Source organism: Mobula hypostoma, chromosome 23 (assembly GCF_963921235.1).
Source record: "Mobula hypostoma chromosome 23, sMobHyp1.1, whole genome shotgun sequence".
NCBI lineage: Eukaryota > Metazoa > Chordata > Chondrichthyes > Myliobatiformes > Myliobatidae > Mobula > Mobula hypostoma.
This window is the reverse complement of record NC_086119.1, coordinates 9868774-9894676: the sequence shown is the minus strand read 5'-3', so window position 1 is coordinate 9894676 and position 25903 is coordinate 9868774. Positions and strand designations below refer to the sequence as shown.

Sequence of the window (25903 nt, the reverse complement as noted above, 5' to 3'; positions counted from 1 at the left end):
GCTTGTCACACGAAGAGCGTTTGATGGTTCTGTGCCTGCATTCTCTGGAGTTCAGGTTTCAATGAGGTCACCCCTCATTCTTCTATCAAATGGTGAAAGGCCTTCATAGACTCTCCCACCATAGAAAACATCCTCTCCACATCCACCAAGACCAGAGGGCACAGCCTCAGAGTAGAGGGAGAACCGAGATGAGGAATTTCTTTAGCCAGAGGGTGGTGAATCTGTGGAATTTGTTGCCACAGAGATGTGGAGGCCGAGTCTTTATGTATGTTTAAGGCAGAGGTTGATTGGTCAGGGCATGAAGTGATACAGAGAGAAGACTGGAGATTGGGGCTGAGGAAAAATAGATCAGCCATGATGGCAAAGCAGACTTAATGGACCAAATGGCCTAACTTGGCTGCAATATCTTATGCTCTTTAAAAACTACACACAAACAAGGGCAAGCAATCAATGTGCAAAGAAAACTGCAAGTTCAAATGAAAGTAATGATTAGTAAATAATACTGAGAACATGAGGAAGTTATCCATGCTCATTCAGGAGCCTGATGGTTGAAGGGTACTGACTGTTCCAGAACCTGCTGATACAGGACCCAAGGGTCCTGTACCTCTTACCCAATGTCAAGGAGAAGAGGAGCATGTGGAATTGTAAACTCTCTTGAGGGTTCATAGTCAAGTTTTTCAGCATTGGTATCATGGAGCAGATTATTGACGTGGGGAAGCGAACCTGAAATTTTGTGTAACTGGTATTGAATGTGGCATTTGATTCATGATTTCTTGTCGCCCGATAAATCACTTAAGGCACATTATCTGTACGACGGCACCTGATGCAGGGTTCCTACATCTCTCAGCACATATTCTGAGGGAGTTTTGTTCGCCATAATTGGTTCCTGTCAATCTGATATCTGGCAGCTGTGTGAAAATCTAGTCTATGTAAATTTATCAACTCAAGATGAGATTTTTAGTATGCAAGGTTTAGCTTTTATTTTAGGGAGAATGAGCTCATGATGATGCAAGTTGTTATATAAGTCTGCTTTTGATAAGTAGATATTTACATATTCTCAACATAAAACCAAAGTGATTTAACAGTTGCTTCAAAATTCAACTAATTTATAATAAATTGGAGGGCCATTGTTTGTTACTGCAGCATGTTATACTTTGCCTCTGGCTCTCATCGGTGCTTCCTTGGCTAATGCACATTCTGAAGTATATTTGGTAGTTTTTACAGATGTCTACTCCTCTAATTCCATTAAAGTTTAAATATTTTTTTGAAAAGCTTCTCCAAATAAGCTGCTTAAAATTTGTTATCCAACTTTCCTCCAGATAACTTGGTAAAAATGTGTCCTGGTCAAGGGTCATGGACTGAAATTTCAACTGTTTATTTCCCTCCGTAGATGCTGCGTGACTCACTGAGTTCCTCTAGCAGTTAGTGCGTGTTGCTGAAGAATTCCAGCAGCTGTATATTCTTGTATTTAACTTTGTAAAATAACTAAGCGTATGTTAGTAGGCCACAAGACACAGGAGCAGAAACATACCATTCGTCCCATCGCATCAGCTCCGCCATTCAATCATAGCTGATTTATTATCCTTCTTAACCCCATTCTCCTGCCTTCTCCCTGTAACCTTTGACACCCTTACTAATCAGAGACCTCTGCTTTAAATAACCTGACCTCCAAAGCAGATTCCACCGATTCACCACCCTCTGGCTAAAGAAATTCAAAGGGTATGTCCTTCTATTCAGAGGTTGTGTCTCCCACCATAGGAAACATCCACTCCAGGCCTTCCAATATTTGGTAGGTTTCAATGAGATCTTTCTTCATGCTTCTAAGCTCCAGCAAGTTCAGTCCTGAGCCATCAAACGTTCCTCGTATGTTAACCTTAAAGAGTTGGCCCAGTGTGATTTATTGAAGTCTGTTAAATTGCAGACAGACAACTTTATTTGTTTCTCTGCTATAATTGTAGACATTGGTATTAATAATGGATGAAGTCGATACAAGTGCAGGCTAAGTGATGGGGCTGCGGGAAGTAGTTTTATAGATAGAAAATCCATGTAGGTGTAATGTTATTGCTTTTTTAATGCTGTGCACCCCTAACTCTGATTGAACTTTTTCACTTGGGTTGGTTTATTTCATGGAAGATATTAATTGTACTCGCACTTTGCGGAAAGGATAAATCGGAAATTTTTCCAAACCGTGCTGCACACCTTACAACACAGTTATGGATGATAACTGCATGAGGCAATTGCATTTATTCATCTCAGCTGCCCTGGAGAAAGTGGAAATGAGGTTTTTTTTTTGAAAGTAATGAAGTGGAAGAAAAGACTCTGCAAGAGTAAGGCCCCTGAGTATATACAGTACTGCTTGAATTAGGACCCAGTGCTGTTGAGCAAGTTTGTCTTGTTGTGCACAATTTCTATTGTCTGCTATTTCAAACCTTTGCTTCTTGATAGTCCTTAGAAAGGGTGTATATCCTATTGGTCCATGCTGATGATACCAAAATTGACGGTCAGAAGTATTTTCTAGTGTGGTAAACATCTCCAGTGGACCATTTCTGCTCTAATAATCATTTAGGGTGCCACAGTAGCGTAGCGGTTAGCACGGCACCATTAGATATCGGGGTGTTTGGAGTTTAATTCCGGCACCATTTGTAAGGGGTTTGTTCCTTCTCCCCTTAACCACGTGAATTTCCTCCGGGTGCGCCAGTTTCCTGCGCAGTCCACGGATGTACTGGTTGGTAGATTAAGTGGTCATTGTATATTGTCCTGTGATTTAGGCTAGTGTTAAATCAGTGGGTTACTGGGTGATGTGGTTTGGGCTGGTGGAGTTTGTTCCACACTGTATCTCTAAATAAGTAATCTTTTCTTTAGCCTGATTATTACACGACTGTAGGTACCATTGTGTACCTAAGGAAGGAAAACTGCATGTACCAGGCGTGTCCCACAGCAGACTGCAATAAGAAGGTTGTGGATCAACAGAATGGCCTTTATAGATGTGAGAAATGTGATCGCGAGTTCCCCAACTTCAAATATCGAATGATCTTGTCAGTAAGTAAGCTCTGAGAGCACGATTGAAAATTTTGTTTCTGTTCTTTCACAAATAATAATTTCTTGCACAACACTCAAATTTTATGTTTCAGAATGTTCCGTGGTGATGAGTACACAGAACCGAAAGAATAACTTTATCAAGCAGAGTTCAAGAAGCTCACTGATTTTACTCAGCAGGTCAGGCAGCATCTCTGGAGAGGGATAAACAGTCAATGTTTCGGGCTGAGACCCTTCATTTGGACTGGAAAGGAAGGGGGAAGATGCCAAAACAAGAAGGTGGGGTGATACAAGCTGACAGGTGATAGGTGAGACCAGGTGAGGGGGGGAGGTGGGTGGAGGAGGAGGGATGAAGTGAAAAACTGGCAAGTGACAGGTGAAAGGTAAAGAATTGAAGAAGGAATCTGATGGGAGAGGAGAGTAGCCCACGAGAGAAAGGGGAGGAGGAGGGGCACTAGAGGAAGGTGATGGCCGGGTGAGGAGAAGAGGAGGACTCGTGTACAAATATAGTTTTCTGCTTTCTAGGTGTATAGCATGAGCCAAATATTGATTCCATGGATACTACCTGACCTGCTGAATTCCTCCAGTATTTTGTCTGCATTATTCTGGATTTCTAGCGTCTGTAGAATCTCTTGTCACTGTGCTGTCACCTGAGACCTGCAGGGTGGAAGTGTTCTCTGCAGATGACTGTTGCGCACACTAACACTTGCCATGTAATTTGTTGACTTGATAGAACCAGTACTGGAAGTTGTAAGTGTTTAGAAACATAGAAAATAGGTGCAGGAGTAGGCTATTCGGCCCTTCGAGCCTGCACCACCATTCAGTATGATCATGGCTGATCATCCAACTCAGAACCCTGTACCAGCCTTCCCTCCATACCCCCTGATCCCTTTAGCCACAAGGGCCATATCTCACTCCCTCTTAAATATAGCCAATGAACTGGCCTCAACTGTTTCCTGTGGCAGAGAATTCCACAGATTCACCACTCTCTGTGTGAAGGCGTTTTTCCTAATCTCGGTCCTAAAAGGCTTCCCCTTTATCCTCAAACTGTGACCCCTCATTCTGGACTTCCCCAACATCGGGAACAATCTTCCTGCATCTAGCCTGTCCAATCCCTTTAGGATTTTATATGTTTCAATAAGATCCCCCCTCAATCTTCTAAATTCCAGCGAGTATAAGCCTAGTCTTTCCTCAGATTAGGGGACCAAAAGTGCACACAATACTCCAGATGTGGTCCCACCAAGGCCTTGTACAACTGCAGTAGTACCTCCCTGCTCCTGTACTCGAATCCTCTTGCTATGAATGCTAGCATACCATTCGCCTTTTTCACCGCCTGCTGTACCTGCATGCCCACTTTCAATGACTGGTGTATGATGACACCCAGGTCTCGTTGCACCTCCCCTTTTCCTAATCGGCCACCATTCAGATAATAATCTGTTTTCCTGTTTTTGCCACTAAAGTGGATAACCTCACATTTATCCACATTAAATTGCATCTGTCATGAATTTGCCCACTCACCTAACCTATCCAAGTCACCCTGCATCCTCTTAGCATCCTCCTCACAGCTAACACTGCCGCCCAGCTTCGTGTCATCCGCAAACTTGGAGATGCTGCATTTAATTCCCTCATCTAAGTCATTAATATATTTTGTAAACAACTGGGGTCCCAGCACTGAGCCTTGCGGTACCCTGCTAGTCACTGCCTGCCATTCTGAAAAGGTCCCCTTTATTCCCACTCTTTGCTTCCTGTCTGCCAACCAATTCTCTATCCACATTAATACCCTACCCCCAATACCGTGTGCTTTAAGTTTGCACACTAATCTCCTGTGTGGGACCTTGTCAAAGCCTCTTGAAAATCCAAATATACCACATCCACTGGTTCTCCCCTATCCACTCTACTAGTTACATCCTCAAAAAATTCTGAGATTCGTCAGGCATGATTTTCCTTTCACAAATCCATGCTGACTTTGTCCGATGATTTCACTGCTTTCCAATTGTGCTGTTATCACATCTTTGATAACTGACTCTAACATTTTCCCCACCACCGACGTTAGGCTAACCGGTCTATAATTCCCCGGTTTCTCTCTCCCTCCTTTTTTAAAAAGTGGGGTTACGTTAGCCACCCTCCAATCCTCAGGAACTAGTCCAGAACCTAAAGAGTTTTGAAAAATTATCACTAATGCATCCACTATTTCTTGGGCTACTTCCTTAAGCACTCTGGGATGCAGACCATCTGGCCCTGGGGACTTACCTGCCTTTAATCCCTTCAATTTACCTAACACCACTTCCCTACTAACATGTATTTCCCTCAGTTCCTCCATCTCACTAGACCCTCTGTCCCCTACTATTTCTGGAAGGTTATTTATGTCCTCCTTAGTAAAGACAGAACCAAAGTAGTTACTCAGTTGGTCTGCCATGTCCTTGTTCCCCATAATCAATTCACCTGTTTCTGTCTGTAGGGGACCTACATTTGTCTTAACCAATCTTTTTCTTTTCACATATCTATAAAAGCTTTTACAGTTAGTTTTTATGTTCCCTGCCAGTTTTCTCTCATAATCTTTTTTCCCTTTCGTAATTAAGCCCTTTGTCCTCCTCTGCTGGCCTCTGAATTTCTCCCAGTCCTCAGGTGAGCTGCTTTTTCTGGCTAATTTGTATGCCTCTTCTTTGGAATTGATACTATCCCTAATTTCCCTTGTCACCCACGGGTGCACTACCTTCCCTGATTTATTCTTTTGCCAAACTGGGATGAACAATTGTTGTAGTTCATCCATGCGATCTTTAAATGCTTGCCATTGCATATCCACCGTCAACCCATTAAGTATCATTTGCCAGTCGATCTTAGCTAATTCACGTCTCATACCTTTACAGTCACTGAGGTCGTCTTTGGCTATTTTTCTTAATGTTAAGTCATTTAGAATTTGTGATAAATGTTATTAATAATTTAAACTATTGTTCTCTGGAAGGATTTTAAAATATCAGGTAACTTTTTGCGTGCAAATCAGTCTTCAATTATATTCTCAGGTAAATCTGGCAGACTTTGGAGAAAATCAGTGGGTAACGTGTTTCCAAGAGACAGGTGAGGCAATCCTTGGGCAGAATGCCAATTATCTTGGAGAGCTGAAGGACTCGGTGAGTGTTTATTCGTTTCTTTAAATATATTTCAGTTTTAATATCTGGACTCGATCAGCTGAATATCAATTTTTCCTTTTTCAATATCTTTTATTCCTCTCTGAAGAAACTGATGGCTTGTGGTTTTTTACCAGCTGCCTATCTCCAAGGCAGTGAATTCCAGTGATGAAAATAAAGTTGGCATTGTTTTTCATTCATCACCCTTACTGGGGTAAAGGCTGTCGACAGCAGCTCGTCACTGTCCTCCCACCTGGGCCAGTCTTTCAAATCGTTGCCAGGTGCAGCCCATTTTCAGAGATCCTTCCTCTCCCAGGGATGATGTCTTTGGAGTTTCTGCAGCACTGGGTTTTTACAGGATGGGGTTGCTAACCCCATGCCCAAACCACCACCTCTCATAGCCAGGTTTGAGACTGTCCATGGTGGAAAGTTGGGATTCTTGGATTAAAATATTTGCTTTTTAAATCCTACTTTCATTGAACTAGAGATGTGTATCTTTACCTTTCCCACACACATGGCTTCACCTATCTCCTCATTTGTCCTCCTTCTCTTGCCCACCTCCATCCCCGCCCCCAACCTTTTTCTGCTGGCATCTTCCCCATTCCTTTCCAGTCTTGATAAAACTGACTTAAACGTCATCTGTTTATTCATTTCATAGATGCTGCTTGGCCTGTTGAGTTCCTCCAGCATTTTCTTGTATTCCTCTAGAGAAGTTTGTTTTTAGCATCTCAAATTTTAGTCCAGATTTGCCCCTGCCATTTTAAAATGTTTCAAAAGTTGCAATTTATTGAAGTCCAGGTAGCGCACATGAAAATTTTGTAAATAAGTGAATAACAGTTGCTCAACATTCTATAGCAATGTGGCAATTCACCTGTGTTTTTGTACTTTAAGAGCCATATATGTCATCTACTTAAGACAGTAATTTAACCATAAGAGATGGGAGCAGAATTAACCTGGGACTTCAGGTTAATTCTTGAGCACCAATCATAGTTGAACTTCACTAAATTACTGAACCTCAAGACAATATTGCTATCTCTCAACACAAATCTATTACCTTTTCATTGCTTTCATCTGAACTTTTGTCATTGTGGATTATTGCTTGAATTCCATGAAGCATCAGGTGCCATATATGTACTGAGGTTACTCAACAGAGCATTCAGCATCTACAAAGAGAAACAAGTTAATGTTTCAAGTCAGTGGCATTGTTTTTACACTTATCATTAACTTTCAAGGTGCTAATGTTAAAGGGTATTTGCATCCTAATTGAGACTTTATCAGTGAAGAATAGCCATGGGCAAAAGTGAATATCTTTTGGAACAGCTGGATTGCTGACACTGTTAGCCACTTTCTTTCAGGCTTTTCACCTCCTGGGAGCAGCCATCTCTAATCTTCTAAACCCACAAAATTCAAACATTGTAAATCAGTGCAAATAAAATAATATTGCTTGGTCCTTACAATTAGCCCTTTTACGGCTCAGGGTATACAAGTGAGGAACTGATGCCAAGCTTGCAATGCGTATAAGATGCTATGCCTCCAGTGAAATAGTATTCTTCCTAGGTACTTAGTTTTTCCTGGACTAATTCTATCAGGTCTCTAGCCTAATTCTTTCTGAGAACATTTCTTCTACTGAATTCTTAAAAACTGTAATAGTAAATGAAAATAGAAGCACTAATGAATGAACAACTTGTAGAATGAGCATATTCAATGTAGTTCTTTGTCAACTTCTCCCTCCCTTTCACAAATACAATGTTAGTGTTCATTTCGAGACTACGATATACAAGCAAGGATACAATGCTGAGGATTTGTAAGGCATTGGTCAGACTACACTTGGGCCCCTTATCTAAGAAAGGATGTGCTGACATTGGAGATGGTTCCAGGAATGAAAGGGTTAAAATGAGGAGTGTTTGCTGCCTATACTCACTAGAGTTTAGAAGAATGGCGGGGGGTGGGGGGCTGGATTTAATTGGCCACAGATGGCTGTGAAGGCCAAGTCATTGGATGTATTTAAAGTAGAGATTGATAAGTTCTTTATTATTCGTTTATTTGTTTAGAACCTGCGTGGAGCAGGTTCTTCCACCCAAACAAGCTGCACTGTCCAGCAAACCACCTGGTTAACATTAGCTTAGTCACGGGACAATCTATAATGACCAGTTAACCTACTTACCAGTGTGTCTTTGGGCTGTGGGAAGAAACTACGCGTGGTTCATGAAAATGTACAAACACCTTGCAGATGACACTGGAACTGAATTCTGAACGTCAGGATGCTCCGAGCCATAATAGTGTTGTGCTAACTACTACATTACCATGGGGGGTGTCAAAGGTAATGGGGAGAAGGCCCAATTCTGCTCTTGTGTCTTATGGTTATTGTATGATGTCCAGCCAGTGTTTAAAGTTTTCAATACTAGATTCTTGTTTTAGATCATCTTGTAGAGTGAATATTATTTGAACAGTTTCAGACTCGTGTGATTTTCTCCCACAATAATATCAACTTGTTATTTTTAAGGCAACTTCCTATTTTACATTTTCCCATTATAAGTCTTGGGCTTGTCTTTTCAGCTATGCCTTTGCATTTGAACAATGCCAGAATAGAAAGATGTGATGGGTTGGAAAAGATTCCAGATAAGAAAACGGCTATTGATAGAACATTGACAGGAATTCACATTGCCTGTTTAACTAGTGAGTTACTTTTATGGCTGAGAGAAACAGGAAAGAAATTTATGTGGCTAAAGTTTTCTACTTAGATAATGCATTTCCTTCATTTATTTGAACAATCAGGAAGAAATATTCAGTAATGTTTTCTGGCGTCCAGGAAAATAGTTAGATTTTATTTTTAGCTCAGTGGCATTACTGTGTGGAATAACGGGTGTCAGTGTGATCTTGAATAATAGTTTCTGCATTCAGCACTCATGCTCATATAAATACAAAACCAACGAGGCAGAAATGACAAGGTAATAAATAAAACACAATTAGAGTGAAATATGATTGTATTGTAGTGGGTGCTGGAGAAGCACATCCAGCTGCTTGGTGATAGTGCTCTAGTTTGGGGCTGCAGTTGGAGTCTTTCTGACTGTGCATAAAAACAGCTTGTCTTGTGAGGAGCGGAAGCTGGCCTTTGTAGCCTTCTGCTGCTGATAGAGGTGTACAAGGTAAGAGGCATAGATCTTTTTCCCAGGGCAGAAATGGCTAACAAGAGGGTGCATAATTTTAAGGTGTTTCAAGAAAAGTATATGGGGGATATCAGCGGTAAGATTTCTTAAAAATACGGAGTGGTAAGTGTGTGGACTGCCCAGCCAGTTAGAGGCAGGTACATTAGGGGCATTTCTGTAACTCTTAGATAGGCACATGTTTGATAGATTATACAAGTCCTTCAGCCCATACGTTGTGTCGACCTTTTAACCTACTCTAAGATCGATCTAATCCTTCCCTCTTACATCATCGTCATCATCATTATGTGTCATGTCGTATGACATGGGTGATCGTGATCTACGTAACCATGATTAGCTTTGGCAAATTATTCTACAGAATTGGTTTGACATTGCCTTCTGGGCAGTGTCTTTACAAAATGGGTGACCCCAGTCGTCATCAATATTCTTCAGAGACTGCCTGGTGTCACTGATCACAGAATCAGCACTTATGATCTGCACCAGCTGCTCATATGACCGTCCACCACCTCATGGCTTCACATGACCATGTTTGGTTGGGGGGGGGGATGGGTGGACTAAGCAGTTGATACACCTTTTCCAAGGGTGACCAGCTGGCTGGCAGAGTGAAGGAGTGCCTTGCATTTCATTTAGTAGAGTCATATCCTCACCCGGCCACCCAAACTAGCTATTCATTTTTCTATCAAGAGGATTTTCAAGATGTATGATTTAATTTTTTTGGGTTCCCATCTATTTTCTGTTCTCCCTTCCCTCGCCCCTCTTTCCAGTGCTATGGAGTCTTAGAATGTTACTAAAATTAAAGCTCATGGTGATGGGATTTACTTTCATTGTACTTTATTTTTGTTTTCATTATAGAATGAACAAGCCTTTGAAGAAGTTTTCCAGAATGCAAACTTTCGGTCCTTCACCTGCAGAATCCGTGTCAAACTTGAAACATACAATGTAAGTGACTTAATCTGGAATAATATTGACAAGATTCTGCTTCACTGGTTAGCACAGTTAGTAATTTTTAGAAGAAGTAGTGCAAAAGGAGCCCTGTGATGCTTAAGCGTGATGCTTTAACTTCCCACTTGAAGTTACAAGGAGTGACTGTGAATGGAATCAGATCCAGATTGTATTTCTGTTCAACACCTGGTGCTACAATTATAGAGGGTAAAGACTCAGCTCCTTTGCTAGTTCCTTTTAAAGTCTGACATACATCAACTTCCCAAATTCCTTCAGTATTTCTGTTGCTGAGATCTTCTTTGTAGCTCCTGAACCAAGCTAGAAGTATATCCAGGATTCTAATTGCATTAATTCCAACTTGTTTTTTTCTGATTTAATGCCTTCCTATTGTTCCTATGAGGATTATTTCCAAAAATGATATTCTGTGCTGCTATAGGGGAAGAAGCCTAGAAGTGAAAGGTTATCAAATGTCCTCACTGCCAATCCTAATAATTGAGGGTTACTCTGAGCAGTTGTATCATTATTCATACCTGAAAAAACCTTGTCGCCTTTTAACAAAAGCATTCGAAGCAAATGGAGACTGCATTACTGCTCTAGTTTGTTCCTGTGTTCAAGTGAGAGTTGATTGGCTCTCAGCCTCTTTTGCCTAATTCTCTTAGTGTGAACATGCTCTAAATGACATCCATGGATCTGTGGGGTTGAGAATTCCTAGAGCTCACAAGTCTCTGTGGATAGTGGGGGAGATTGCGAGGAAGGAAAGGGGCTTGATTTGCTATTGTTTTCTTGCTTGTTGTGTTCTGTTGTTCTGCCACATATTGTGGGCATGCATTGAATTTGTGGTCCCCAACACATCCTTGGGTGTGTCGGTTCTTAAAACAAATGATGCATTGCACTATTGCCATGTGAATAAATCTGAAAATGAAAAACTCACCTAGTCCTAAATGGATGGTATTTTACCCTCAATGTGGCCCTTGTTCTCCAGCTAGAAGAAATCGAATCCCAGCACCTTCTCTGTCCAGCCCTAGGAATCGTGAGCATTCCATTCTTCTAAACAAATTACTATCTCCCCCCCCCCACCCTGTTCACGAAGGAGCTCTGATATGATGTGATTTGAAAAGGCCATTTTTAGTGCAAAGTATTAAATGTGAAGGTACTTTAAAAAATTAAACTGCATTATCATTCAAGTATTTAATTAAACTGCAGTTTCCACCGCCTGCTTGGAAATCTATCTGTTCTGCTGGATTGCATTAGTTTTGCTGGAGAATCCTGCTGAATATTTTGTTCCAGCAGCTGTCCTTGAAATTGTTCAACAGAAGGTAGCCAAAGGACAAAGTGATCTCAGTGAAACATAAAGGATAGGTATATGAGCCTAGTACTAGTGGAGACTTGAAATAGAGGTTAACTGTTCATAACTGGGAAATGTAGTCCCTCTTTAGCATTCTCTGCTTCAGGACAGGAGATATGAATATATTAATTAGAGATGCATCAGGCCTTTCCAGCCCACTTAACTGAGTCACAGGACAATTTACAGTGACCATTTAACCTACTAACCAGTACATCTTTGGAGCGTGGGAGGAAACTGGAGCACCGGAGGAAACCCACGAGCTCATAGGGAGGTTGTATAAATTCCTTATAGGCGATGTTGAAATTGAACTCTGAACTACAATTGCATTGCACTGACTGCTGCACTAGCGTGTTGCCTCATCTAGCTACTGTATCAAGAGTTTTTGATAGCAGGGGAACAGAATAATTTGGAAAGAGAGCAAGAAGCTTATAAGATTAGCATTGATCTCATTGAATGGTACACAAGACTCAAAGCAGCCAGCTTCTTGGTCAAAAAGAAAGGTGGGAAATCGACTTCTCACATATATCCTCAAATATTGAACCATTCGGAGAAAGTAACCTATTTAAAAGTTGAGATTCTGCAATTTGTTTTCCACTCTACCCTCAAACTTGTTTATGGCTGATGCTCCACATCTTTTATCCCCCCCCCCAAGTGCAGTTAATTGCATTGATCTTTCAGTTTTCATACAGTGTCTCTTCTCTGCAGTGCATCTGGGTGCTCCTGCCTTTCCCAGCCTCTGTTTTTGCTTGTACTGATAATGACCTGTTTTATCTTCCTCTGCTTTCTGCACCCCTGCCTGCATTGTCACCATATGTCTGTCACCTCCAGGTTTCCATCACTGGTCTCTGTATCAAATTCAGGCTTCTATTCTTGATTTATTCTGTTGTAGAATTCAGTTTTTTTTTCCTCCTCTTAAATTAATGCATACCCAGATTGCGTATAGTACAGTGAGCAGTCAAGGAAAGAATCCTCCACTGTAATTTTGCCTTACTGTTTTGATGCCCCCAAGTGATCTAAAAGACGACACCACCACCACAGTAGACTATAATTTCAGCTTTAACTATCATATATTTATTAAACTATTGCAAAAAAAGCAAATAAGTAAAAAATTTTAAATAACTAATTAAAAATCTAACTTCCTCCAACTTAACTGTGGAAAAAGTGGCAATTCATTTCAGTTTTAATACATCCATGAATGCTATCTGACCAACTTGACTGTAAGACAAGGGGCAAATTTAAGCCATTCAGCTCATCGAATCTACCCCATCGTTCCACTTAACACTAAATCAGCCAAAGTAAGAATAAGTTTCCAGGGAGCTAACTATAAAACACCCCCTTGAGTAAATTAAAACCTGTAACCCCTCCTTTAGACAGCTAATTGAAGCAAATTTTGAAAATTAGTGGTAATCTATCAAGTTAACTTGCAATATGCTATGCACTTCTTAATCCCATCTAGAATGGTGTTAATGCAATAGATATAGATGAAGGAAATAGTTTCCATTCTGTGTCTTCTCTTCAAACATAGGCTGTCAGCTTCAGGATGCACTGTTCATAATGCCCAATTAGCATGAAATGGGCTCCATGTTTATCTTGATGTCCACTTTAATTTCGACCTTTTAATTCAAAGGCTGACCCTCAGCTGTCAAAATGCAGTCGGTAAATCAAAACCTTCCTTTCACTATTCTGTCACTTCCTACACGTGCCAATTAAAGTGCACCCATATCCCAAAAGCCTCTCTTGGGCTAAGCCCGTTAATTTGGGACTTTGTTGTTTAATTCGGAGTTTGGCTATCTATCTGGGTCTGCTTAATCAATGTCCTTTTACATCCTTTAAAAAGTTTCCTGTTGTGCCTCTATCCCTCTTCCTTTCCTTTGCTCCTTTTCCCCTACTTGCCTCACTGCAGTCTTGACTGTAATCCATGCTTTAAAACCAAGATTGTTTCTGTAATGCCATTCTAACTAGTCCCTCTGTTTCCCCTTTCATACAACACAACTCATTCTGAATACTAATGTTGTCCACATCTTTACTCACTTGCAGTCCTGCATTTCAACTCATTCATTTATGTATCAGTTTCAGAATCCTTTTATTTTACTTGCAAATCCTTCTGGGGTCTCAATGTAACTCAACTCTGTTTTTACCCAGTTCTTTGCCTCTGCTAGCTTTTCTGATCATTTGTTTTTATTCCCTGTATGCTTCATTGATCAACATATACCCAGCGGTCACTTTACTAGGTACACCTAAGCATATCATTGTTGGTGCATATATCTAATCAGCCATTCGCGTGGCAGTAACTCGATGCATAAAAGCATGCATTGGTCAAGGGTTCAGTTGTTGTTCAGACCAAACATCAGAATGGGGAGGAAATGTGATCTAAGTGACTTTGTGCAATGATTGTTGGTGCCAGGCGGGGTGGTTTGAGTATCTCAGAAATTGCTGACCTGGGATTTTCTCACACAGCTGTCTCCTAGAGTTTACAGAGAATGGCGCGTTAAACAAAAAACAGTGAGTGGCAGTTCGCTGAGTGAAAGTGCCTTGTTAATGAGAGAGGGCAGAGGAGAATGGCCAAATTGGTTCAAGCTGACAGGAAGGTGACAGTAACTCAACTAACCACACTTTATGACAGTTGTGTGCAGAAAAGCACCAGTGCTCAACCTTGAAGTAGATGGGCTACAGCAGCAGAAACCACACTGAATTGTACTCCTGTACCTAAAGGTGGCCACTGGGTGTGTGTTTACCCTCTATAGGCCCCCTGGTAGCAGCAGAGATACCAAGGAGCAGACTGGGAGGCAGGTTTTGGAAAGGTGCAAAACTAACAGGGTTGTTAACATGGGTGACTTTAACTTCCCGAATATTGATTGGCACCTGATTAGTTCCAAGGGTTTGGACGGGGCAGAGTTTGTTAAGTGTGTCCAGGACGGATTCCTGTCACAGTATGCTGACAGGCTAACTAGGGGGAATGCCATACTAGATCTAGTATTAGGTAACGAACCGGGTCAGGTCACAGATCTCTCAGTGGGTGAGCATCTGAGGGACAGTGACCACCGCTCCCTGGCCTTTAGCATTATCATTGAAAAGGATACAATCAGAGAGGACAGGAAAATTTTTAATTTGGGAAGGGCAAATTATGAGGCTATAAGGCTAGAACTTGCAGGTGTGAATTGGGATGATGTTTTTGCAGGGAAATGTACTATGGACATGTGGTCGATGTTTAGGGATCTCTTGCAGGATGTTAGGGATAAATTTGTCCTGGTGAGGAAGATAAAGAATGGTAGAGTGAAGAAACCATGGGTGACAAGTGAGGTGGAAAATCTAGTCAGGTGGAAGAAGGCAGCATACACGAGGTTTAGGAAACAAGGATCAAATGGGTCTATTGAGGAATATAGGGTAGCAAGAAAGGAGCTTGAGAAGAGCAAGAAGGGGGCACGAGAAGGCCTTGGCGAGTAGGATAAAGGAAAACCCCAAGGCATTCTTCAATTATGTGAAGAAAAAAAAGGATGACAGGAGTGAAGGTAGGACCAATTAGAGATAAAGGTGGGAAGATGTGCCTGGAGGCTGTGGAAGTGAGCAAGGTCCTCGATGAATACTTCTCTTCGGTATTCACCAATGAGAGGGAACTTGATGATGGTGAGGACAATATGAGTGAGGTTGATGTTCTGGGGCATGTTGATATTAAGGGAGAGGAGGTGTTGGAGTTGTTAAAATACTTTAGGACGGATAAGTCCCCGGGGACTGACGGAATATTCTCTGGCTAGGATCTTTTAGTCCTCGTTGTCTACGGGAATGGTACCGGAGTATTGGAGGGAGGCGAATGTTGTCCCCTTGTTCAAAAAAGGTAGTAGGGCTAGTCTGGGTAATTATAGACCAGTGAGCCTTGTGTCTGGTGGGGAAGCTGTTGGAAAAGATTCTTCGAGATAGGATCTATGGGCATTTAGAGAATCATGGTCTGATCAGGGACAGTCAGCATGGCTTTGTGAAGGGCAGATCGTGTCTAACAAGCCTGATAGAGTTCATTGAGGAAGTGACCAGACATATAGATGAGGGTAGTGCAGTGGATGTGATCTATATAGATTTTAGTAAGGCATTTGACAAGGTTCCACACGGTAGGCTTATTCAGAAAGTCAGAAGGCATGGGATCCAGGCAGTTTGGCCAGATGGATTCAGAATTGGCTCGCCTGCAGAAGGCAAGAGGGTCATGGTGGAGGGAGTACATTCGGATTGGAGGATTGTGACTAGCGGTGTCCCACAAGGATCGGTTCTGGGACCTCTACATTTTGTGATTTTTATTAACGACCTGGATGTCGGGTAGAAGGGTGGGTGGGCAAGTTTGCAGATGACACAAAGGTTGGTGGTGTTGTAAATAGTGTAGAGGATTGTCAAAGATTGCAGAGAGACATTGTTAGGTTGCAGAAGTGGGCTGAGAAGTGGCAGATGGAGTTCAATCCGGAGAAGTGTGAGGTGGTACACTTTGGAAGGACAAACTCCAAGGCAGAGTACAAAGTAAATGGCAGGATACTTGGTAGTGTGGAGGAGCAGAGGGATCTGGGGGTACATGTCCACAGATCCCTGGAAGTTGCCTCACAGGTAGATAGGGTAGTTAAGAAAGCTTGTGGGGTGTTAGCTTTCATAAGTCAAGGGATAGAGTTTAAGAGTTGCGATGTAATGATGCAGCTCTATAAAACTCTGGTTAGGTCACACTTGGAGTAATGTGTCCAGTTCTGGTCACCTCACTATGGGAAGGATGTGGATTGGAAAGGGTACAGAGGAGATTTACCAGGATGCTGCCTGGTTTAGAGAGTATGCATTATAATCAGAGATTAAGGGATCTTGGGCTTTACTCTTTGGAGAGAAGGAGAATGAGAGGAGACATGATAGAGGTGTACAAGATATTAAGAGGAATAGATAGAGTGGATAGGCAGCGCCTCTTCCCCAGGGCACCACTGCTCAATACAAGAGGACATGGCTTTAAGGTAAGGGGTGGGAAGTTCAAGGGGGATATTAGAGGAAGGTTTTTTACTCAGAGAGTGGTTGGTGCGTGGAATGAACTGCCTGAGTCAGTGGCGGAGGCAGATACACTTGCGAAGTTTAAGAGACTACTAGACAGGTATATGGAGGAATTTAAGGTGGGGGGGTTATATGGGAGGCAGGGTTTGAGGGTTGGCACAACATTGTGGGCCGAAGGGCCTGTACTGTACTATTCTATATATCGATATAGAACAGAGGTTCTCAACCTGGGCTCCACGGACCCCTCAGATAATGGTAAGGCTCATGGCCAAGATGGTTAGGAACTCCTGCTCTAGAAATCTCCACTGGTCTGGCAGATTTTCCAGACCACTGGCTGTTATTAATATTCCAAATTTTTAAATGTTATGCAATATCATATATTTTCCAATGAAAACAAAGTTGAAATGAGCACTGAAACCTGTGCTGCTTTCCCCCCCCCCCCCCGGCCTGCCCCCGGTCAGTTGAAAGGTAGCTTGAGAAGCAGGCCTCTGAATTGAAAGCAAACACAGATCCTGCAGATGCTGGAAATCCAGAGTAATACACAAAAATGCTCTAGGAAGTCAGCAGGTCAGGCAGCATCGGTGAAGAGGAATGAAGAGCCAACGTTTTGGGCCAAGATCCTTCATCAAGACTGGAAAGGAAGGGGGATGATGCCAGAATAAGATGGGAGAATAAGACGTACAATCTGGCAGATGATGGGTGAGACCAGGTGTGTGGGGATAGGTGATAGGTGGAAAAGGTAATAGGTTGAAGAAAGAATCTGATAGGAGAGTGGATCAGGAAACGATCACCTGGTGAACAATCAGAAGTTCTAAAAATTTAGATTGCAGAAAATCAGATTACTGCTCTTCTATCCTGTTGTATATGCATTTCTTTGCATAGTTTGTGTGCTTAGAGGAACTTAGTGACAAGTGCAGGCTGTATAGTTATTTCTAGGGATTTGACTAATAAAAACATTTTTAAAATATTTCTCCAGGGTATCATTATTAGGGTAAACCTTGTCAGACTGGCCTTTTCTCTTCTAACTGTGATGGGTCCCACTGAATAAATCATTGCTATGAGCCAAAAGTCCTCAAGCCGGACCTTAAAATCCCTTCCTGGTCGCCCATGCCATTATGTCCAATAATAGTTATGAGTTGATTTTTTGTTTTGTATGCTGATTCATAAGTACCCTGGAAGTTTATATAGACATATACAGGCTATAGGACAGCTCTGTGCAAGGTTTTACCAGCCTTTCAGGCCAAACAATGACAAGAATATCCTTGATGTTTAGTGAGAAACTGCTGTTAATGTTATGGAAGGTTTAGAATTTGTTACTAAATACTGTAACTAAATAAATGTTGTTTGAAATACTCAGTGTATGTGGAGAGAAAAGTTTATCAACTTGAAGCACTTTCATCAGAATCAGTTTCTGATAAGTGTTTCACCTGGCCGAGTACTAGGATTGGCTGTTGACGGTCAAGCAGAGAGGGTATTTGATAGTCTTTCAGTTCTAGGCTTTTTTCCGCAATCCCTATCATATGTCGTTTTTAGCGATTATATATGTACAGTATTGTTAAAGTGCCGACACAGCAAATGCTGGTAAAGGGATGGACTTGGTCCCCATGCCCACTGGAGACTCTGTCCAGAAGACATTAATGGCACTTGATCTTAAAGGAAGAAATGTTTGAAGGATCCAAGTGTTTTTTTTTAACGGGTGAGTATCTTCTGGATTCAACAGAGCCTTAATGGAATAAGTCAGAATGCTGAAATTATAACACTTTAAGGTAAGCAGTGATTTAGTTCACCTCATTAAAGTGTAGCAGCTTGCTGGAACATTTCATACCAGCAGCCATTATTTAGAAGTAGATTGAGTGAGAGAAAACACCACTTGTTATCTTTTATGTGCGTTAAGAAGATTTTAATGCAAGTTGAACAACTGGAGTGATCTATGATAATAAGGCAATGAGAGCAAGTCTGTGATATAGATTTTAATTGTTTCTGGTTCATATTTGCAGGATGAATCTCGCATCAAAGCGACAATGATGGATGTGAAGCCAGTGGACCATAAGGAGTACAGCAAGAGGCTGATAATGAATATTAGGAAACATGCAGCTACACAAGCTTTCTGAATGCTGAATAGACGTGAAGAATGAGCGCCAGTGGAAACCGGGTGCTTCAAATAATCAATTAAATACACTTTCTTTTGGCCTGCGAAAATGGAAGACAATTTTAATTTGGGATCACTTACAGAATTCTGCATTTCTAGAACTGCTGTAGAAATGCTGGCTGTGTGGATTATAGAACTAGAGCTTGTTGAATTCTGGTCAACTTGTGCTAGATGACGAGACTGAATATGTGTCTATGTAAGTAGGCCTTCTTACCTTAGTATAGTTAATCACAGGATGGACAGTAAAGCCATTTATCTCCCCCCACCGCACACCAATGTCCCCCTTCCACTTTTGCACAAATTATTCTAGTTCTACATTCTAATAAACATTGACAAAGAACATAAATTTGACTGCTTTAGTACTATTTCAGAATGGAAATCGGTGATGAAAATGATGTCCAGCCGTCTATTTGATAATGCTCACTGCAGGTTTTCTGTGGCATCAAAAATGTGTTTTCTGTTTGATTTGTTCTTTCGTGCTCAATCTTCCCACTGCTCTCCTGTTTGTATTCAGCTTTATTTTCTCTGGTGTTATCAGTAGCTCAGTGAATCAGAAAGTTGTGTTTTCAGGGCCGCTCTAGAAACCTGAGCAAATAATCGAATTTCCGGTCCAGTGCCACACTGGGAGAGTGTTCCAGTTAGTTGCAGACTAATTATTCCCACTTGAAAGTGGGAACACGGTGAGGGGTTTATCTGCTTTGACCTTGTACAAGCTAGATCCTTCAAGCGTGGTCTAGAATGCAAAGGATTTGTTTGCTCACCTCACCCTCATCCAAAAAGCCAATAGCTTTGCCTTGGATCCGGGTGAGGAATTAACACAGCAGATCTGTTCATAAAGTCAGAATCACGTTTGTTATCACTGACATAAACACCAGAGATTCTGCAAGTGCTGAAAATCAGAGCAACACACACAAAATGCTGGAGGAACTCAGCAGGTTGGGCAGCATCAATGTTAATTGATGGTTATCAACATTTGAAATCAACATTTCAAGCTGAAACCTAATGAGGGGTCTCTGCCCAAAATGACGACTATTGTTCCTCTCTCCATAGTTGCTGCTTGATCTGCTGGGTTCCTCCAGCATTTTGTGTGTTATTATCACTGACATATGTCATGAAATTTGTTGTTTTGTGACTGTAGGAAACAAAACAAACTTTAAAGAAAATTAGCAAGTTACAAGATAATGCAAAAATGAAAAAGACATAAAATTACTCTATTGTAAAATAAATAGTTTGTGTACTAGAACAACGAGGTAGTGTTCAAGAGCTATTCAGAAATCTGATGGCAGAGGGGAGGAAGCGGTTCTTAAAGACCATTGAATGGGTCTTCAGGCACCTGTACTTCCTCCCTGAAGGTAGTAACACGGAGGGCATGTCCCAGATGGTGAAGGCCTTTAATGATGGAAGCTGCCACCTCGAAATGCTGCCTCTTAAAGATGTCCTCAGTGGTGGGAAGGGTTGAACCCATGATGGCTGAGTGTACAGCCGCTTGGGATCCTATACTTTGGAGCCTCCATGCCAGGTTTTGATGCAACAGGTCAGAATATCTGTAAAAATTTGTTGGTCTTTATTGACACGTCAAATCTCTCCAACTCCTCATGAAGTAGAGCCACTGGTGTGGCTTCTTCATGATTGCAATCAAGGAAGGCTTCATGTAAACTTTATTCTATGTCATAATTAGGTAGCTTGTATCCTTTTGCCAAATACAAAGAGAAGTTTAAAGCTTGAAGCCATTCGACACTTGAATTGAACCCTGGGGTTCACCTTATAGATTTGATGTTACTACCCTTGTATCTAAGCGAGTCTGCCAGAATTTGGCCTCAGTTGCATTGTTTATAGATATTTCTGCTTCCTGGATAATCTGCTAGTAAAGATGTCCAAGTACTTTCAATGTGTCAAATTTGGTGCATAGCAAATATTAAGATCACAAGGGATTCTGCAGATGCTGGAAATCCAGAGCAAAACACAGTGCTGAAGGAACTCAGCAGGTCATGCACTTAGAATTGAGGGGAGTAAAGAGTAGACATTTCAGGCCATGATTGTCTCAGCCCAAAACGTCAACTGTTTATTCCTCTCCAGAGATGCTGCCTGACTTGCTGAGTTTCTCCAGCATTTTGTGTGTAAGATATTAAGATGCTGGTCAGGAATGAAAATACCAGCAATATATAAAGCAGTTTACTTTTTAAAGCTTAAGTGTTGAGTTTGGCACTTTTGAAGGCCAAAACAACTGCTTGGTGTATTTATTAATGTAGTGGTGTAGGGTACATTATTTGTTTTAATATTTAGGAAGCAGTTATAATGTAAAAATGACAGGCAAGAGTATTCAAGACCAAGGCTGGTAAAGTTTTAGAGAACAAGTCACGCTCTACTTGAATGGGTGAAAGCTTGAGATGCTAAGTACCTGCTTGTGTTCTGCTAGTTGTCAAGGACTTCTAATGAAGCAAAATGGCCAAGACAGCTAGTTAATACCAGCTTGATACCTTGCCCTGGGGCCTCAGTATATCAGTCCTGCCCTTGATGTATAGCATAATCTTAACAAGAGACTGCAGATGCTGGAATCTGGAGCTATAAACAAGATGCTGAAGGAGCTCAGCTGGGCAGATGAAAACAATCACCCCAAACTGTTGACCGTCTATTTCCCTCAACAGATCCCGTCTGACCTGCGGAGTTCATCCAGTACCTTGGTTGTCACATAATCCTGTCGGTTTGCAGGGAACTGAAACAACTATTTTGTCTGATTGAATAGATGTACATAATTAAACATATGACTGTTCTAAAATTCATTTTATTGAGACGGATTGGTTGTAGATGAGGAGGAATTTCTTTAGCCAGAGGGTGGTGAATCTGTGGAATTCATTGCTGCAGTCTACTGTGGAGGCAAAGTCATTGTGTATATTTAAAGCGGAGGTTGATGGGTTCTTGATTAGCAAGAGTGTCAAATGTTACAGGAAGTAGGCAGGAGAATGGGGTTTTGAGGGATAATAAAACAGCCGTGATGGAATAATGGAACAGACTTGATGGGCTGAATGGCCTAATTTTGCTCCTATGTCTTGTGGTTGAACGTGCTGTACAAGCTGTATTTTTCAGTTGTCCTGCCCTCTAGGTTTTCTGGCGTAGGTAGTTCTTTGTCCTTCAAAAGAAGTTGTTCTGTGTTGCATTTTTAATGCGCAGGATTTATCTGTTGTGTTTTTGTTTAGAGAGTTGGCCAGTGGCACATTTGGACATCTCCATTTAAAGAGCTTTGCATTCATTATTAAGGTGATAGTGAAGACTTATTGTGAGGAGAGTTATTTTCATTTAAATGGCTGTTTTCCATTTAGAGATACAGCACAGTGACAGGCCCTTCTGGTCCAACAAGCCCACGGTGCCCAGTTACATCCATGTGACCAGTTGCTGTACTAACTTGTATGAAATGTGGGAGGAAACCGGAGCACTTGGAAGAAACCCATGGAGGGGGGGGGGACATATAAATTTACAGATAGCGGCAAGAATCGAACCCAGCTCGCTGGTGCAGTAGTAGTGTTGTACTAACCGCTATTTTACTGTGCTGCCCCCACCCTTTTTTTTTAGGTAACATGTATGCAGTATTGTGATCCAGCATGGCAATGAAATGTGCAGGTCTCTGGAGTGGCGAAAAGTGCTGTGACAAATAGTAAAATAAACTTAAGTATGACAAACAAGCGTTGCCCCAGTCTGCATGACTTGGTTAGGACTCCATACAGCTTTAGATTGGCATATGAAGTATGTTTTCATTGAGTTGGTGTATCAATATCCAGTGCAGAATTACACAGACTTTATAGTACAGAACAGGCCAGTCAGCCCAACTGGTCTGCACACTGATGTCCCAATCAATCAGTGGTGCTGAGGTTGGAAGGGTTGAAAGCATCAGGTTCCTAAGAATGGACGTCACCTCCTGGTCCAGTCACAGAGATGCCATGGCCAAGAAAGTTGGTCGGTGCCGTTTCCTGGGGAGGACAAAGGAATTTGACATGTCCCCTTTGACCTTCACCAATTTTATCCATGTCCCACAGAAGGCATCCGATCTGCATGCATCACAGCTTTGATACGGCAACGGCTCTGCCCTTGAATGCCAGAAACTGCAGAGTTGTGGACACAGCTCAACATATTCATGGAAACAAGCCTCCCTTTCATGGACTTGTCTACACTTCTTGCTGACAATAAGACTATTGAATGTTTCCCGTGCAATACAATGGGCTCTTGCCCTCACAATCTTCCTCATTATTGCCTTGCAATTTATTATCTACCTGCACTGCACTGTCTCTAACCAACGCTATACTGCAGGTTAAGCAGCATCTATGAAGGGAAATGAACAGTCAACGTTTTGGGTTGAAAGCCTTCAATAGGATCTTTCAACAATCCTGATGACGGGCCTCAGCCTGGAAGACTGGCTGTTCATTTCCCTCCATAGATGCTGCCTGACCTGCTGAGTACCAACAGTGTTCTGTGACTCCAGATTTCCAGCATCTGCAGTTGTACATGCACTTTGTCCTGTATTCTGTTGATGTTTTCTCTTGTATTACATCCCTTACAATAAACTGATATTAATGGATGCATGCAAAAAGTTTTCCCACTAGGAAAATGATTTAATGTGTACAGGCTCCTATAACGTATATAAACAGAAAATGTTGGAACTGGATTAAGCTGTGGCAATGTGAATGAGAGAAAAATGGAAGGCTCTGTGGGAAGGAAGGGTTAGACTCATCTTGAAGGAGGTTAAAGGATTGGCACTTCAGTCTCAGTCTACTTGCCGGAAAGTGGAGGATCTCACTGAAACTTATCGAATATTGAAAGGCTTGGGTGGAAGTGGAAACGATGTTTCCTATAGCGGGGGAGTCTAGGACCAGAGGGCACAGCTCGGAATAGAAGGATGTCAACTTAGAGTAGACCATAAGACATAGGCCATTCTATCATGGCAGATCTATTATCTCTCTTAATATCATTCTGCTTATAATGTTTGACACCCTGACTAATCAGAAACCTGTCAATGATTTGGCTTCCACAGCCTTCTGTGGCAATAAATTCCACAAATTCAGTACCTGTTGGCTATAGAGTTTGCTCCTTGTATCTGTTATAAATGGATGTTCCTCTGTTCTGAGGCTGTGCCCTGTGGCCCTAGACTCACCCACTATAGGAAACGTCCTCTCCATCGATGGGTTTCAGTATGATCAAACCCCCTCCCCCCACCAAATTCTTCTAAACTCCAGCAACTTCAAGACCAGAATCATCAAACACTCCTCATATGTGAACCCTTTCATTCCTGGAATCATTCTCATGAACCAGCTCTGAACTTTCTCCAATACCAGCACACATTTTCTTGGATAAGGGGCCCAAAGCTGCTGATAGTACTCCACGTACAGTCTGACTATGCAGTCTAACCAATGTCTTAAAGTCTCAGTATGACATTCTTGCTTATGTACTCTCACCCTGTTAAAATGAATGATAACATTGTATTTACCTTCCTTGCCACCAACTACCAATTATTTGCCCATTCTCCCAATCTGTTTAAGTCATACAGCAGACGTCCTGCTTCTTCAACACTACCTGCCCCTCCACCTATCTTCGTGTTGTCTGCAAACTTGGCCACAAAGCCATCAATTCTATCATACAAATCATCGGCATATAACATAAAAAGAAGTGGTCCCAATGCTGACCCCTGTGGAACACCACTAGTAACCAGCAGCTAATCAGAAAAGGCCTCCTTTATTCCCGCTCTCTGCGTCCTACCAGGCAGCCAATCTTCTATCCATTCTAGTATTTTTCCTGTAATACCATGAGCTCTTGTTAAACAGCCTCGTGTGGCACCTTGTCAAAGAACTTCTGAAAATCCAAGTTATCACATCCACTGACTCTCCTTTGTCTATCCTGCCTGTTATTTTCTCAAAGAATTACACTTAAGGAAACCATGCTGACTTTGGCCTATTTTATCATGTGTCTCCAAATATCCCGAAACCACATCCTTAATAATGGACTCTCAACATCTTCCCAACCACTGAAGTCAGGCTAACTGGCCTCCTTTTCTTTCTTCTTTTCCTTTCTTTCTTCTTTTCCTTTCTTCTGCCCCTCTTCCTTAAGGAGTAGAGTGACATTTTCAATTTTCCAGTCCTCTGGAAGCATTCCAGAATCTAGTGATTCTTGAATGATCATCACTGATGCCTCCGCAATATCTTCAGCCCCCTCCTTCAGAACTCGGGTGTAGTCCATCTGGTCTAGGTGACTTATCTACCTTCAGACATTTCAGCTTCCTAAGCACCTTCTCCTTGGTAATAGCAACTACACCCACTGACACCTGACACTCTGGGATGTCTGACACACTGCTAGTGAAGACTGATGCAAAATACTTGTTTGTTTGACATTTCTTTGTCCCCCGATTACTACCTCACCAGTGTCGTTTTCCAACAGTCTGATATCCACTCTTGCGTCTTCTTTTGCTCCTTTTGTATCTGGAAAAAAAATGTTGGTGTCTTTTATTTTGTTAGCTAGCTTTCCTTCATATTTCATCTTTTCTCTCCTCATGGCTTTTTAGTTGCCTTCTGTTGGTTTTTAAAAGCTTCCCAGTCCTCATACTTCCCATTAATTTTTGCTATATTATATGCCCTCTCTTTTCTCTTTATGCAACCTTTGACTTCCCTTGTCAGCCATGGTTGCCTCATTCTCCCTTCAGAATATTTCTTCATCTTTGCAATATATGTCTGCTGTGCCTTCTGAGTTGTCCTGAGAAACTCCACCCAATGCTGTTTTGCTGTCATCCCTGCTAGTGTCCCCTTCCAATTGACTTTGGCCGGCTCCTCTCTCATGTCTGTAGTTCCCTTTGTAATACTGATACATCTGACTTCATCTTCTCCCTGTCAACTGCAACAGAGATGAGGATGAATCTGTGAAATTCATTGTCATAGATGGCTGTGGAAGCCAAGTCATTAGGTCTATGACTTGGCTTCCACAGCTGTGTTGGCAGGAAAACTGGGTTGAGAGGGATAACAAATCAGCCATTGAGAGGGATAACAAATGGCAGAGACACACTCTGGGCTGAACAGCCTAATTCTGCACCTATGTCTTGTGGTCTTCTATTAAAGCGGAAGTTTGTAGGTTCTTTATTAGGATGACAAAGGTTATGAGGAGAAGGCAG

At 41.8% G+C, this 25903-nt stretch overlaps 1 protein-coding gene across 1 annotated transcript in view; it reads left to right on the top strand.

Moving 5' to 3' along the window:
- Positions 1 to 19807, top strand: part of rpa1 (replication protein A1) — a 97835-nt gene extending 78028 nt beyond the window's left edge. The window contains exons 14-17 of the mRNA XM_063030988.1: positions 2863 to 3039; positions 6057 to 6164; positions 10178 to 10264; positions 18611 to 19807. Coding sequence (XP_062887058.1) covers positions 2863 to 3039; positions 6057 to 6164; positions 10178 to 10264; positions 18611 to 18724 — 486 coding nt within the window. The 3' untranslated portion in view covers positions 18725 to 19807. The remainder of the gene's footprint in view (positions 1 to 2862; positions 3040 to 6056; positions 6165 to 10177; positions 10265 to 18610) is intronic.
- Positions 19808 to 25903: the final 6096 nt, after the last annotated feature.